Source organism: Myxocyprinus asiaticus, chromosome 18 (genome assembly GCF_019703515.2).
Source record: "Myxocyprinus asiaticus isolate MX2 ecotype Aquarium Trade chromosome 18, UBuf_Myxa_2, whole genome shotgun sequence".
Classification (NCBI taxonomy): domain Eukaryota; kingdom Metazoa; phylum Chordata; class Actinopteri; order Cypriniformes; family Catostomidae; genus Myxocyprinus; species Myxocyprinus asiaticus.
In genome coordinates, this window is record NC_059361.1 from 29,197,772 (window position 1) to 29,215,084 (window position 17,313).

The window sequence follows — 17,313 nt, forward strand, 5'->3', positions numbered from 1 at the left end:
TTTCAGCATATCTGGCTTAAGACAATGAGTGAATGTGTGCATATTGTAAAGGAATTGAATGAATGTGACTATCTGGCAAACTTTTGAAGGAACTTTTTAGAAAATTCACATTGTCTAAGAAAATGATCTATAAAACACAAAGTAGAGCGTTTTCACCCTCAGATTAAAACTAGAACATTAGACCTGTGATTTGAGGCTTCCATTGAGTTTTTAGGTTGTGACAAAGACATTGTCATATATTTTTTAGTGCAAATAGAATTAGGTAATAATTAACAATCAATTTAAGATTTTCTAAATAATTTCTTGGTCTTTTTTTTTTTTTTTTTACTCCCTTACATGTGATAAAATGGCAGCAACAGCAATATGATCAAAGACGGCAATGTTATTATAAATAATTGTAATAAGCAATTCTTGGCATTGCCAAGCAACAGAGCATATTGATATAAATGTGGTCACAGGTGTGTGTTTATTACAATGGCTTTTTTTTTTATCCTCATTTCTCCCAATTTGGAATGCCCAATTCCTACTACATAGTAGGTCCTCGTGGTGGCGTGGTTACTCAACTCAATCCGGGTGGAGGAGGACAAGTCTCAGTTACCTCTGCTTCTGAGACAGTCAATCCGTGCATTTATCACGTGGCTCAATGTGCATGACACTGCAGATACTCCCAGCATGTAGAGGCTCAAGCTACTCTCCGCAATCCATGCACAACTTACCACGTGCCCCATTGAGAGCGAGAACCACTAATTGCGACCATGAGGATGTTACCCCATGTGACTCTACCCTCCCTAGTAACCGGTTGGTTGCTTGGGAGACCTGGCTGGAGTCACTCAGCACACACTGGATTTGAACTCACGACTCCAGGGGTGGTAGTCAGCATCAATACTCGCTGAGCTACCCAGGCCCCCATTTCTTTATGTCTTTAATTAATTCTGAATTTTGTATAGCATCTCCTAAGAGTCTTCTTTTAAAAGAGACCGTTTTATTTTGAGTATGTCCTTGTCAGGTTTGTGCTAAAAAAATAAGCCACTAGTTGAATGAGAAGTTCACCTAAAAATGGAAAATGTACTTTTACTCACTCATTTACTCACCCTTATGTTGTTCAAAAGCCATATTCTTTTACTTTTTCTTGGGACATAAAAACAGATATTTTAAGCAGCTCTATTCCATAGAATAAAAGTTCATAGTGAGCAGGAGCTGTCAAGCTTCATAAAGGACAAATACTATAAATCGTTATTAAAGGTTCAGTATAAAGACATCATAACAGTAGTGCATATGACTTGTGCACTATGTTCCAAGCTTTCTGGGACCAAAGAAAATCTTAGTATTTTATGGACTACTTATATGATATTTAATGATGATTTTTTTCCCCCTCTTTGGATCTTGACAGCATTGGTCAATATGAACTGTTTTTGAATATAAAAGAGCATCATTAAGATTCTTTCCAATTAACATTTTTTATTGACTCAAACATGTAACAAAGAAAAAACACAACATATATACATTGAGTCAAAATTTAGCCCCCACTATTACCCCTCCCCAATCACCAACCCCACCCCAACGCACACCCCCGTGGTCACAAATAGAATACACACAAAAAATAAACAGAATTGCATAAGGTGCACCCTTACATCTCTAGATGCAGACTATGAATTAGCAGGGAGTAATACACTGATGCCTCATGACCTTTTCCAAAAGCAGTAATCACCTCTCCCAGAGTATCTGCTGTTTAAGGGGGGTGTATGCTATTCCCAAAAATGATACTGAGCAGGTGACACAGCTGTAAATACATATAGAATTGAGATCTGGGAATCCTAAAATGTTGACCCCTTAATAAAAAGGTTTTCGAGCAATGTTGGCAGGTGGGCTTCATTACATTTATCTATGATTGGGAAGGTTAATGTTATTAAAATGAATTGTATTCCAAAATTCAACTACCTGCGACAATCTCTCCCTGTAGATGTCCCCCTCTCTTATTTCAAGCAATTTGATAGCATAGCGAAGTCCTTCATTTGGAATGGTAACTCTTACACTCGCTTGGATCTTTGTTCTTTTTAAGAATCAGACTGATCCAAGCTTGTGTCATGGTTGGCGGAAGCTTTACATTCTTTAATGATTCTGTATAAACTTCTAACAAAAATGGAGCCAGTTCTGTAGCATAAGATCTAAAAAACTCAGCGGCAAAGCCATCTGGCCCCGGAGCCTTGCCTGTAGGCAAGGCCTTAATTACCTCGTCAAGCTCCTCCAAGTTTATCTCAGAATCAAGAGATTTTTTTGCTCTGTCATAAGTTTAGCAAGTTCAAATCGTTCTACAAAGTTTCTAATATCTTCATCGGTAGACGAAGATGAGGAACTATAAAGATCAAGATAGAAATCTTTAAAAGCATTATTAATATCAGCAGCTGAGGTAAATATTTTACCACCAGCAGATTTCACTTAGGGAATGTTAGAAAAAGACTCTCTCTGCTTTATATATCTAGCCAAAAGTTGCCCTGCTTTGTCCCCCAACTCAAAGTAAGACTGTCTTGCTGTGAATAGCCAAAACTCCACCTTCCGCAAAAAAATAGTATTATATCTGTATTCAAGGGCGGACTGGCCACCTTTTCCCGGTGGGCCGGCCGCGAAATGGGCTGAAATGGGCCGCCGCGTTATGCAGAACGGGCCACAAAACGGCGCCGCGATATGCCGGAGGGGGCAGCAATATGCAGAAAAGGACAGTGACACAACCCCCCCCCCAACAACTTTTGGGCCAGATTTTTGATGAATGAGGCATACTGTATGATAGTGCCTCTCAAGCCACGCCCACAGAGGATACTGAGGACCAGTCTCGATATAGACATTGATTTCAGCCTTTAACATTTGTTGGAATTCAGGATTTTGTAAAAGGGATACATTAAGGAGCAAACTATATGATTTCTTTTTCTCCATATGTGGCAACACCTCTAAACTCACCAGGGCATGATCTGAGACTAAGATGTTTCCAACTGAGCAATCAACAATAGATTAAATGAGGGACTTAGATATCAAGAAAAAATATATTCTAGAATAAATCTTATGGACTGATGAAAAAAATGTATAGTCCCTTTATGGATTTAAAAGTCTCCAAATATCTGTAAAACCAAGATTTTTACATATCCTGTGAAGCGTCAGTGTTGCTCTAGGGGGCTTGCACACTTTTGCTTCACTATGATTAAGGACTGAGTCCATCAATAGATTAAAGTCTCCTCCCAATATTATATCATGAGGGGTCCCTTCAAGATCAATAAAAAAGCCTTGATTATCAGCGTTAGGTGTGTAAATATTAGCCAAAATCAACCTTTGCCCCTGAATTTCTTCTAAAACAATAATGACTCTTCCTAATTTATCTTTAATCTGTTTGATACATTTGAACTGTAGATGTTTACCTATCAGTGTAATGACTCCCCAGCACTTGAGCCAGCACTAAAGAAAACATGTCCACCCCATATCTTCCCAAATTTTTCAGCTTCCTGCGGGGAGGAAACACTATATCAAATTTCTTACATTTAAGAAAAGAAATAACCTTCCTTCTTTTTTCCCAACCCATTCACATTCCATGTGGAGAGAGATAATCCACTTATGGGGGGGGGGGGGGTTGCTGTCCTTTTCTGCATATCGCTGCCCCCTTCGCAGCCGGCCCACCCGGTTCTCCCAATGGCCAGTCCACCACTGAGTCGGACTCCAAACCTCCCCCGGAACCAAACAAACAGAAAAAAGAAAAACATGTGCATTAACCCCGCGCACGACAGCGCCAACCGGCATCCATCCCTCTAAACTCAAACAGTACATGCACGCCTATGAGAGTCCCTGCGACAACTTTGCCGTCGGATTGCTCAATCCGGTGCTTCTATACAAATTCTGAGAGACAGAATTACATAACAGAATATAATCTATAAAACAAACTCCAGCCACTAGGCAGAATAAACACAAATAACGTGAAGATTCATTCACAAAACTGTATCAAAGGCGTGTTCCTCCCCAAAACAAGCTCCAGCTGCTAGAAGAACCAGCACACACACAAAAACATTTCCATTTAGTTTCCTCGGGCAGTCAAACGAATGTTCAGTGAGCTGTCTGTTCATGAGTGAAGCAGATGACCTAATCCTCCCAAAGTCCTACAAAAAAATACTCCACAAAACAAACTCAAGCCAATAGGAGACATAAACACAAAGAACGAGCAGTTTCATCCACAACTGTCCCGAAGGAGTGTCACTCGTCAAAACAAACTCCAGCCACCAGGCGGAACCAGAACAAGAAGAAACAAAACAGGCGCCCAGTTTCCTCGGACGGTCGAGTGTATATTCAGCGAGACAAGCTACTTGGGGGCAACGTGAGAAACACACTATGACTTCCTCAGTCCATCGATTTTATGAAAAATATCACTTGTTATAAATATAAAATATGCATTTATTTATTTATTAGGAAAAAATATGTTCTTGCTGCTGCTCCACTTCATTGTTAATGAGAGGCCTATGTTGTTCTGTTTTAATTTTATACCATTTTAATAAGAAAGAACAAAAGTTTTGAGTGTTGCACACACAATTCTGAATATTCTAAATGAGACATCTTTGTCTCTAAAGAAGCTTCTCTTTTAAAGGTCAGGTAAAGTCTCAAACTTAAGCAAACAATTACTTTGAGTGATCTATAGGCCCTCATTGCATAATCACAGAACCCACAGCGAGCTTATCGGATGTGTGCAAAGTCTTCATTTGTGAGTGCTCATATAGGCTAATGACAGACATGAGTGATTAAAGGAATATTCCCGGGTTCAATACAAGTTAAGCTCAACTGACAGTATTTGTGGCATAATGTAGTTGATCACAAAAACTAATTTCGGGTTTTCTTAAAAAAAAAAAAAAAATCTACAGTGAGGCACTTACAATGGAAGTGAATGGGGAAAATTATTGGAGGGTTTAAATGCAGAAATGTGAAGCTTTTAATTTCATAAAAGCACTTAAATTAATTCCTCTGTTAAAACTGGTTTACTATTTGAGCTGTAAAGTTGTTTAAATCATTGTTTTTGTAGCGCACTACTGTTCTAGGTGGATTAACTTCTAGTTATTTGTAACTAATGGTACATCTTCATGGCAATGAAGTTGTAAAACTGGATATAACTTTACACAGAAAAGGTTAGCAAGCAATTTTATCATTTTAAAATCATGTTAACACACATTTTGTTTACCTCTTGAGGCTATACTTATGAAACAGTGAGTATTTAGCGTTTACGGATTGGCCCCATTTACTTCCATTGTAAGTGCCTCACTATAACCCAGATTTTGGCTTTTTTTTTTAAAGAAAAGGAGGGGCAAATCGAAATTATTATTATTATTTTTTGTAATCAACATTACAATACAAATGCTGTTGTTTGATCTTAACTCATACAAAACCCAGAATATTCCTTTAATGGTAATAAATTATTACTAGTTAAGGTTAATAAATGGTTTTATTTTGGGATAATTTGTTGAGCAAGTATAAATCATGGCCTAATGTCACTTTTTTCCTCTTTTTTTTCTTAGATTCTTTCATTTTAAAAATACAGCTATGCAGATATATTACATGTATATAATTATAACCCTACAGTAAATCTCATTATTTGTTTTGTAATTCTAATTATCTTTTATAGATTTCTTTCTACGCTAATTCCACTAAACCCATAATCCCATGTTTGAGAGAGTGCTGGTGCTGACCATGTGATAAACTCACCTGCACTGCCATCTAGTGTTTAATGAAGGTTGAAATAATCACAATCAAGCCACATGATCACCTGAATGGTGTTATTCCTGGATTGTAGTTTATATATATATATATATTATAAAGACTTCCAGCAACACAAGTATTTAAATTGGTCTAATTTTAACAATAGTTTTTTTGTAGTACATTTTAAACGTAGACTGACTGTCGAGTTGTATTTTGGACATTATGAAACTACAATCCAGAAATAACACCATTCATGTGACCATGTGCTTTATTGTGATTATTTCAACCTATAAAACTGGCATGACCTACTGTAGATGGGATGATACTATGATTCAATTCTCCATGCATTTGAATATATATAGTTATTATTTACTACAACGTTTCTTTTTGTTTTAAGACAAGTGTTAAAACAACATTACAGGCTATAAAACAATAAGAACAAAGGGCAAAAGTGTAACATTACACTATTTCTATCCATTTCTCTACAAGTCTCTCCTGGACATGGATTTATAAATAAATAATAAATATAAACCTCATCCTGACAGATCACAACATCATCCCGATCAAATGGTTCGGAAGGAAATGCAAGATGCTTGACATTTGGTCAGAATTTCCATGAGGCTACAGTTGACGTGGGACTACAACAACATTAACCTCTCCTGTTACCAAGTGTCACTCACTTTCTCAGCTATCTTTCAAAGGTAATATGAGATGATCGGAAACGCATCTGTGCCTGTTGAAAATGCACTTCGTTGTGCACATACGCATTGATCAACAACACAAACAGCTATGCTCCACCTCCATTGACCTTAGGCAACAAGACACTAGACCTGCCTCACACAATACCTGCTGCTGAGCCACAGAGGAGGGAATGCATTTTGCATGCAATATTCTGTTAAAACAATAAGTCCATTTGACTAACATGGATTCTACTGGTGGCGTTTGAGCATTAACAGCCGTTGTTAAACTGAAAGAAGGCAATGCTCTGAAACATTGTGCCTCTGGTCCAGGTCTGCTCCCTCCAACAGTCCGATTCTCACCCGGATCGCACCGGGGAACAACCAGCGGACCCACAAAATCCGTAAGTGCCACATACTTAATAATCTATACATATAGTTGTCAGATAGAACTTTTTTTTCTTCTTCTTTTTTCTGAACGGACACATCGATAAACGTTGTATGAATGCAGTAGCCTATCATTTGTAATTATAGCACGCGCTTGCTTAGTCTAATAACAACAAAGAACAAAGATGAAGCCATTCAGTGCACGATTCATTCAACAACACAACTTTGTATTTTATTCGTCAGTAAAATTGTTGGTTTTCTTGACTTTTACGTAAACCTACCCTAAAGTCTACTAGAGCAGGATCAGGTGCATTTTGTTTCCCACGGTATAATAATGTAGGGACATTGTGATACATTGGGGCCGTTCAGACCGAACGTGTCTTAGCTCAACGAATAGAGCAGAACGCAGGTGTCTCGAGACGCCTTTTTAACAGTTGACGTTATTTTAACGTCCAAAAACGCGGCGCAACGGTCAAAGACGTTCGTCTAGCGCATTTTAACTTAGGAAAACGGTTAAAAAATAGCGCAGACTGACGTAATAGCACCTTCTGTTTGAACGGCCCTCAACATCGTCTTAAATTCCGTGTTAATCGATATGGTGACTACAAAAGGTTATCAAAAAGAATAGCCTACACCTGAATGTGTCATGCTGTTTATCGCTTTAAACTAGCCCGTTTGATAGATTACAGATAGGTCATATTGAGTTCAACATGATGTGGTAAGAATAATCCTCCTGAACTTTTTGCTTGAAAATTGCATAAGGTTTATACTGTTTAGGCTTTCAGTGTCTGAGTGCTTAACTTCATAAGTAATGCTGAATGCAAATTAAGGATTTAAAATAGCCATAAATTGGCAGTTCTACAGAAAATTCAGATAAACATACTGGGTGGCTTTTATAATCCCCTTTTTGCTTTTTTAGAAACTCTCTGAAGTCCCAGAGACATGGATTCTAGGGTTGGACGCATTTTTGGTGGGAATGTTTCGAATTAAACCAGCATCTGATTAATAATCACTCTTCTTTTTTGGGATATAATGCCGAATTGCTCAAGATGACTGAGCTGAATTATGCCTTAATAAGTGAAAACAGGAAAGAAGTGGATAAAACTTTGACCTGGAGTTACATAGAATGGCATGAGAAGGAAACAGACAAAGGGACGGATGCACAGACTCAAACAAAGCATGAACAAACCGAAGACAAAGAGACGCAAACGAGTAACCCTTTCATAATGCAAATAGATTTAGGTAAGAGGCCCTCCAGACTGAGGTACAGTTCTCTTAAAGAGGGTGACGGCATGCCCACGCACTTATTTCAGTTTGATAGACAAGCCCCGTCCCGCATCTCCACGTCCCCAACGCTGAGGAGGATGAGGAGCATTAGAATCTCCTCCCAAGGACCAGGCAGGTTTGATGGCCCTTTAGGAGAGGAAACACCCCCTCCAAGGAGCCCCCTGTCTCCGTTGAATCTGAAAAAGTCTCCTCTGGCGGTTGAGTCAAATGGAGAGGGCGGAAACTTAGAATCTTCATTGATTCGTGGGAAAAATCCCTGGCAAAGATCAAAGACTCTTCACAACGTTCTCACTGGCAACAGTCAAGAGTCTCGTGATTCAAAAGAGGTTGTTTCTGATGACAACGAGAGCACCACTGATGACAGTGATAAGGTATACAATTAGTTCTTGATGTCTTCTAAATACATTCAACATGTCAGACACATTTCAGATGTACTGGTAGAGCATGGTGCAAATAATGCCAAGGTTGTGGGTTAGATTCCCAGGGAACACAGAAAATGATAAAACATATATCTTGAGTGCACTTTTGGATAAAAGTGTTTTCCATTTACATATTTATAAAAAAAAAAAAAAAAAATAGTGAACAATAATTATGATAGATTTAAATCAAATGAGTTGATAACAGTCAGTTTCAAATGATAACATCTAGATATGATACCAATACGTATTCATATGGGCTCCAAATCGCTGTTCTTGCCTCATTCTCCTCTGGACTCCTGAGGTTGTAGTTCACAATAAGTGCTTTTGACAGCAAATTAATCAGTAGTTAAATGCATGGACAGCTTTGTGCAAGGCCACATCTCTAGTCTCATTGGGAGGGCGGCTTCTCCAATGAGGCCCCAATCATGGCAGGGTCAGTTAATGATCAAAATAATAAAGGGAAACCCTATTCACTCCATCCAAACGTCCATCCAAGTGCCTCCACAATAGAGTCAGAACATTTCTGTAGATGCGGGACCCTTAGGGGTCTTTATCTCACACACTAACTTTCAAAAGCCAATTGTGTGAAGAGCTTCTCTGAAATTGATATTGTATAGCTGATCACTTACAAATATAACCAAAGCAGCAATGGAGTACTTGGGCAAAGCCATTTTTTCTAAGTACTTTGCTTACATGTTGTATCTGCTTTTGATTACAGGTGAACGAGGCCTGTCATAAAAGGTAGGTGAGCTGTCTCTATCTATCTTACATTTTGCATAAACTATCCCAGCCATATTTGCATGTGAGCAAGCAATCTGCTCTCATCTCCAGCTCATATTAGCCAAATGTCCCAGCCAACTGCCACAACACTTTGTTTTGTGTCAAAGCAAAATTTCCTTTTCCACTAAAACCATCGTTCCAGCTCTTGGTACATTAATCTAGGAGTTTGTTTGTGTGGATACGCACAGTTTGTGATGATGAGGCCAAAGCAGGACACATTTTTTCCATAGAGCGCCGGGAGCTGGGATAGAGCGAAGTTCATTGTGCATTGTATTGTTGCTTTGTAGCTGTGCATGAACTCTTAAGGGAGAGTTATTAGAGTCCCATGGTTTGGCCCTGTACGGCCCAGAAAAACTCTCATTAGTGCCGTTTCCCCCCCATCGGGCCCACTCTGCTTGCCTGCTGGACCACAGGCTTCTTTTCAGCAGTGGATAATTAGGCAGCTATTGTGGCCTTAATTACAGTATGGCACCGTTTGATTGCAGTGCTCATCCCTGGACAGCGATTGGATGAGACAGTTATGTTAAGGGGGCATCATTATTTCGTGGAGGTGCGAGGACAAAGCTCCCTTCTTTGTAGCCGCGCTGGGGCTGGGAAGTCGGCATAGAGGGCTTCTTCATTCCAGCCAGCTACATTGCCACAGGACTGCATTGTGGATGTTCCTTTAGATAAACAGCAATTAGCAGTGATGCACTGAGTAATTTTCTACTGGTGAGGTTCCAAGGCTTGGTGCACTGGCATCTGTGTTTGCGATTGTACTTGCAAACCAAAAGAAAGACGAGCTTTTTATGAGCCTCTATGTCTAGAAACACCTAAAATGATACAGACGAGAAAGTACATGGCCAATAAGGAAGTATTTGAGTGGTCTGTTGTGCCAGGTACCGTGGGAAGTGGTGTTACCTTTATAATGCACAATAATTTCTATCTCATAGCAACTGTATATGTGACTCAAGTGTTTATTGGTATATAGTCCCATATTGACTGCAATGAGCATGAAAAGGCTGATAATGGTATCTGCTTTTGTTGTTTTTGTATTAAGATCTTCAGCCAAGGTTAAGATGGAAGTTAAATGCTGGAATTGTTGAATGTAGTAGTAAAGACACAGTATTCATTGAATGTAGATGGAAGGTGGGGTTGGCATTTTTGATGCCTCATACCTGCATCTAAAAATATCAGTCACTGTTTATTGACATACATCACATACTGTAGTGGCACACACGATTGAGTCGCTGTACAGATGGATGGGCACAAAGCTGGGAGTGGCTCAACAAAAACCAGCATGTCGAGTCTGAAAACAGTCAAACCACTGCGTAAATGCCCTTAGGATTTTTAGTCAGAATGTAACGGGAACTAAAGCAGTGCGGAACAGAACACAATACAAGGAACTATAACAGCAAAAGAGAGGAAAAATGTGCCTTTTTCTATTAAACACATTGTGTCATCTGCCATGTAAGTCAACTCATGCATTTTTTCCATCAGATATTTACATGACAAGCTGGTTTTACACAAAAGCACAAGAGGAACCAAGTCAAACAGTTGACTTTGATTAACAGTGACTACACTCCTACAGCCATAGGCCAAAAATTAAGGTGCTGATTTATTCCAGTTGATAAGAGGGGTAACTGGTAGAGCAATTGGCACTAACAATTCCAAGAGTATGGGTTTGATTCCCAGGGAATACATACTGTATACTGATACAATCAATGAAAAATGTAACTTGAATGCACTGTACTGTAAGGTGCTTTGAATAAAAGTGCCTGACAAATGCATTAAATGTAAATAAGAGCACTGTAATAATCAAAATCTTTCAATATATTCCTCTGCTCTGTCCATTGACCATGGGCCTGTATTTTCACTATGCAATGGTGTGTTGTTAGGAGACAGTGCATGTGTATCATGGTATGATTCTGTTCATCTTTGCTAACGCAGTTCTGACCGCCTAATACTACCATGGAATGATAGAAATGTGAGCATGGAATTCTTTGATTTCCTTCTTAACCAAATCTGGTTTGAAATTTGAAGTTTTGTATGGCTTGAGTCTGTGTAAAGAGATTAGTACAGCACATTGGTCAGGATTTATCAGTTTAGTGGAATAATTGTTTTCTGAGGTCTAATGAGCTTTTGCGCCATTCTAGACTGGAGTGAGAAGCAGTATTTTATTTTTTTACATAATTTACGTGCATATCCACCCTCTACAGGTACATGACCAGCTTGTGGTGCAACCATAAAATGTGTCATTATACAAATGTACACTGAATTTGAGGCTGTGTGATTAAATCACAGCCTTTCACTGAGCATGCATCAAGTTCATCATTCATACTTTGAGGGGCTAGGCACCTCAAGGCCCGAAATATTATGTAAACTCACCTGCTCTCTTCTGGTCTGCTTTTGGTCACATTCACTTTTTCCCAGGCTCCAGGAAAGGAGGCGGAGCTCTGTGGTTGTGAGTCTTCCTGGATTGGATGTTTCCCCTGGAGATTTATTTGTGTCCAATGGTGCTGCTGATTTTTTAAATAAATCAGCCTATTCAGGTTAGTCATGCCTCAGTTAAAGTCATGACTTTTTGGACATAAGGCGCTTGCCACAAATAGAGCACAATTTAGTGTCCCATAACTTTTTTAAATGCATCAGAGGCACAAATGCCATGTTTTGTGTGTGTGTGTGAGAGAGCTATTACGTACAGTGGAAAGAGAAAGTCTGTAAACCCTTTGGAATTACCTGCATTTATAAATTTGTCTTAAAATCTAGTTTCTTCTTCTAAGTTACAATAATGAACAAATACAATCTGTTTTAACTTATAACAAACAAATTATTGTATTGTTCTTGCACATACTGAAAACAGAATTTCCAACCACAGTGAAGGTTGGAAAATGTATGTGAACCCCTAGACTAATGACGTCAAAAAAATCTTATTAAGGTTAGGGAAAGGGTAAGGTTAGGGGCTCCCTATATCTTTAAATGGCAATTTGGAGCTCACAGCCCTTTTTGGAGCTATGCCTGCAGCTATACCATTCTCACATTTTTGCAAGCAATTTTACTTAGAGACATATCCCAAATTTTGGTTATGTAGCTGCAAAGATTTTAGTTTGATCTCCTGAGGTTGACGATCAACATTTTATGAAGGTTAAACACCTCCTTTCACTGATCATTTGTTAAAAAAGAAAATAATGACATTATTTTTTTGTTTCAGGTCCTAATTTTTTAAGTTTTACAAAATATTTTCTTGCATTATTACATTTTTATAGACACCAAGAAATCAAAGTGGCCCTTCTCGAGACGTAACACAGTAAGTGATGTGTAAATGTTCTCATATTTCATTGTTTCAATACCATAATGAAGATCTTTTTTCCCATGACTTTTGATCTGATGCCAGTGTCGTGGTTGTTGCCGTTGGCAGATACTTTTTGCTGTAATTCTTCAGATGCTTTGTGTCGTCCAGTACATAATGTTCACTGACCCACTTTGAGCTAAATCAGATTTGCATGCACCCTCACCCCTCCCCATTAACAATAAACAACACCAAAACAAGCAACAACTAAAATAAAATGTAGTGCTATCAAATTGCTATCCAGTCTTCTCCACAGTTCATGATCAAATACAAAAGGAGACAGTATGATGTTGAATAAATGTGAGTGGTGTTTTCCATTAGGCAAAAGGGAAGGCAGACATTGACAAGTGTCTGGCTGGCATTCAGATCCAGGAATGGAGGGACACAGACTTTCAAACATACAAGGTATGAGTTGAAGACTAAAGCCTGATTTCATCTTGCTATTGGATAAATAACTACTGAATTCAGCTTCAGAGCAGATTTTCATGAATGGGCCCTGAAAGCTGAAGTATGTAAAGTGTTCTGTTAAAATACATTCTCCTCTCCTAGCTTAATATGCAGAGACAACTGTAAGGCAGCCATTTGTAGGTTGATTTCAAAGTGTGAACACTGTGGCTCTGTGGCGCTATCAAAACATTGAAAGAACATAGCAACTCAAACTTCACCTCATCCTCTTCTCTCTCCTGTTCTCAGGATATGTCTCTGGAGGAGTTTTTGAGAGGTTGCTCTGAGCTGGGAGCAGCAGAGAATCCTAAAGCTGACCGAAAACAGGAGGCCATTTGGGAGCTTTTTACCAGCGAATGTGTCTACTTCCTCGATCAGCTCATGGTTTTAAAAGAGGTGTGAACACAATGCCTTAATATATTATGGGTTATTGCAGAAATATGGCATGTCCTGATGAGCTAGAGAAAGACAAAAAGAGACAAACATGTCAAAAATAATGTTTTAGCTGTATTGTATGCCATGGACAGCTGCCATGGTTATAGAAATGGAAATTTACCAGTTTATAACAAGTGTTCTGGTGTCAATGGACGAGCTTAAATGTGTTCACTTTTGTTTTGCATGCAGGTATTTTTGACCACGCTGTCAGATCTGCAGATGAGAGAATGTTTACATGACATAGACTCTTGGATGCTTTTTGCTAATTTAAATGAGCTCTGCCTGGTAAGATATCAATGAGTTTTGTGGTAGATTTTACCTAAACATTTACCAGCTGCCTCTTTAAGCTGTGTTAAAAGTAGTTAGAATTGATGGTGCTTAACTTTATAATAAAAGTATTTTTCAAGTGAAAATATGAAATTAAGCTTTATCTGTTGCATCTGAGGAATCCATCAGAATACTTTACTAATTCTTACTTTATTGTAGGTTAGCTTTGGCTTTCTTACAAGTCTCTTGCGTGTCATTAAGGAACTGTGGACCAATCCGGACAGCTATAGTACTCAGACTCTTCTTGAACTCCTTAGAAAGGTAAAAGAAATTAATAGTTAATTATACACTTGCTAAAATATCTTTTCCTTGTTGCACCTCACTGCTGTTCACCACTCATAATATGCAATTCTACAGGAAAAAACATAAACTGGCCTCAAAAGATCCACATTTGTTTGATCTTTATGTTACATGGGTATTTTTTTAAAGGTATAAATGGATTATATTACGTTAACTTTTCTTTTTACCCTCTGAAACTGTTCAAAGCCATTTGGATACAAGTTATGTGCAGGGTTGGGTAGAATACTTAAAGAAACTTACATTTAATTACTTAAATACTCTCTCTCTCTTTTTGTTCCCCCTATTTCCCCCCCCCATTTCAAAATTCCTCGTGGTCGCATAGTGATTCGCCTCAATCAGGTTGGCGGAGGATGAATTTCAGTTGCCTCCGTGTCTGAGACCATCAACCCGCGCATTTTATCATGTGGCTTGTTGAGCGCGTTGCCACGGAGACATCCACCGCGGCATCCGTGCTCAACTCACCACATGCCCCACCGAGAACGAACCACATTATAGTGACCACGAGGAGGTTACCCCATGTGACTCTACCCTCCTTAGCAACCGGGCCAATTTGGTTGCTTAGGAGGCCTGGCTGGAGTCACTCAGCACGCCCTGGGATTCGAACTAGTGAACTCCAGGGGTGTGTTCAGCTATACTGGTTGTTTAGATCAGTGTTACTATCAGAAATAATTAATAATTATTTCTTTAGTTATTAATTAATATTTAAATTAAATAATAGAATCTAACTCATTAAAACCTCATAAGGGGCTCCAGTAAATGTAATTATCAAAGATAATTATTAATTATTAAAAGCAATATAACATTGATTTGAATCAATGTTAGCTTTGTTTAATCCTTTAAATCAACAATTATCAAAGATAATTGTTAATTGTTAACATCGATGAAACATTGATTAAAATTAACACTAGCTTATTGATCCTTCAGATTCAACAATCATCAAAGATAATTATCAATTATCAAAAATCAATAGAATATTAATAAGGATTAATATCGCCAGGGCACCACCCTGGAATCAGGGACTAATAACCAGATAGTATAACAGTCTCAATATTAGATTGTTCTCTTAGGAAAATCGACATCCGAAGAATATCGATTTTCGAAAAAAAAACAATGAAGGCTTGAATCCGAGCACTGACATCCCGTCAGCATTTGACACAGGTGTATGCAAACAAACCAAAACACTTCTCTTTGAAATATAACGAAGTTTATTTATGCAGTAATATCAATTAATAATCAATACAATGCAGTCAATAAACTTCCGACTTACAACTACAAACTAAACAGTGATATGATTAGATATGGTAACCAAAATAATCCTATAACACATGAGGAAGGTGTGTGTGTGTGTGTGTGTGTGTGTGAGAGAGAGATTGTGTGTGTGTGTGTGTGTGTGTAAGGAGGGACGCGCACAAAATGGCGGACATGACTCTCGTATGTCACGTGAGATTTCCGGCCAGAGAATATTGCCGCGAATGTGGGCGGAGAGAAACCGGTCAATGGCGTCTGCCAGTTTACTGCGTGTATCCGCTTGTACAATAGCTTAGGGACAAAGCTGAGCTTTATCACAAAGTTATCTACTAGCCAAAAATGTGTGCGAGAATGTTTGTGAGGGGTCGCGCGCGTGTGTGTGTGTGGTTAGTACGAGAGAGAGAGAGAATTAAGTGATGGCACCAAAGCCGGTTTCGCGATCATGGGAGAGAAAGTAGCTGTTAGTTTATCACTCAGAGACACGGTGGATGGCTCGTAAACTGTCCCGCGGTCTTTGATTCTTTAATGGATAAACTCAGTGTGCCGGTCTCACCTGCGATGGCGGAAATACACAACAGTCCAATGTGGTTGGACTACAACACAGCAGATATCATTCGTGATAACAGTACATTACAGTAATACCTTGAGTATTATTAGCAGCAATGAGCGGACTCGGCGGTCCGTAAACTGTACAAGCAATAACCTTGATACACAAGAATAACACACTATAATATTCTAGACATAGAAGACATATTTATGCCCAGACATAAACCTCTTACTTGAATCGCATGAGGATGCAGCTAGAATGTGTGTTCATCCGTCCTTTAACTCCGACTCGGTTCCTCGAGGCTCGGGTGATGACGGGAGGCTGTTTCCTCGCTCTGTTGGCGGGCGGTACGGCTGCTGATTCTCGGCGGGCTGACAGAGAAATCAGCGACGTCAACTTGATTGAAGATGGAAGAGAAATCTTTTATCTCTTCACTTCTGCAGGCAAATGGATGAAGATGCGGATTGCTCAACGGTCTCCTTCGGATCTGTTAGAGTGCTCAGTGGAACACAGAGTAATCTCAACTCGTCCAGCGAGATGGAGATTGTATGGCCACAGTTTCAAGTCGGACGTTACTTCCTTGTGCCACGAGGCTACACCTGAGAGCAGCGATAAGCTGCGTCTACGCACGGCGAGCAAAGTTGCTGGAAGCAAATCCCGGAAGGATCTCAGAGTTATTTCTACTCCCGATGATGTCATGGTTAAGGGGCGTTCTGTTGTGTGCCTTATCCAATAGGAGTTGAGAGTTCAATCCTTTAGTGAGCAAGGCTTCATGGGATTTGTAGTCTGTTTTGGACTCCCTTTGTTTGATTTTGGTGCGGTTTTTATCAGTAAGATTTATGACTTTTGTTCTCAGTCAGGCTTTTACGACTGTTAGGCCTGCTTTTGCCCTCTATCTGAATACATGAGGCCCAACAGGTGGTAGCCAGTGTATTTTACCACTGAGCTACCCAGGCCCCTTAAATACTCTCTCTTAAATGTATTCGGATACATCACATAAAAAAGTAACGCATTCAGAATACTTTTACAATACATAGGCAAGGGACAATTGGAAGAATTATGTGTGATGTAGTTATTATCTTATCTTAACCACTAAATCCACACTTTTAACATCTAAGTAAATCTGAATAGCTAGTTCCCTATCTGTCAGTCACTCGACGTTGTGTCGATGTAGTGACACTAGGGGTCACTCTTGGGAGCCCGAGACACCTCTGGTCTTTGATAAAAGGCCAATGAAAATTGGCGAGTGGAATTTGCATACCACTCCCCCGGACGTACTGGTATAAAAGGAGCTGGTATGCAACCACTCATTCAGATTTTCTCATCGGAGCCGAACGGTCGATGTTTACTGAGCTGACTGTTCATTCAACTCTGCTGGATCTGACGGCGCATTTCTGCGGCTTCTCCCTCTTCTGCACT

General features: G+C 39.3%; 1 protein-coding gene across 1 annotated transcript in view; it reads left to right on the top strand.

Moving 5' to 3' along the window:
- Positions 1-6,564: 6,564 nt before the first annotated feature.
- LOC127456517 (pleckstrin homology domain-containing family G member 7-like) overlaps positions 6,565-17,313 on the top strand; it is a 30,628-nt gene continuing 19,879 nt past the window's right edge. Inside the window, exons 1-9 of the mRNA XM_051725052.1 lie at positions 6,565-6,796; positions 7,699-8,437; positions 9,204-9,226; positions 11,678-11,796; positions 12,511-12,551; positions 12,915-12,998; positions 13,287-13,433; positions 13,662-13,757; positions 13,959-14,060. Of these exons, the coding sequence (XP_051581012.1) occupies positions 7,829-8,437; positions 9,204-9,226; positions 11,678-11,796; positions 12,511-12,551; positions 12,915-12,998; positions 13,287-13,433; positions 13,662-13,757; positions 13,959-14,060 (1,221 nt within the window). The 5' untranslated portion in view covers positions 6,565-6,796; positions 7,699-7,828. The remainder of the gene's footprint in view (positions 6,797-7,698; positions 8,438-9,203; positions 9,227-11,677; positions 11,797-12,510; positions 12,552-12,914; positions 12,999-13,286; positions 13,434-13,661; positions 13,758-13,958; positions 14,061-17,313) is intronic.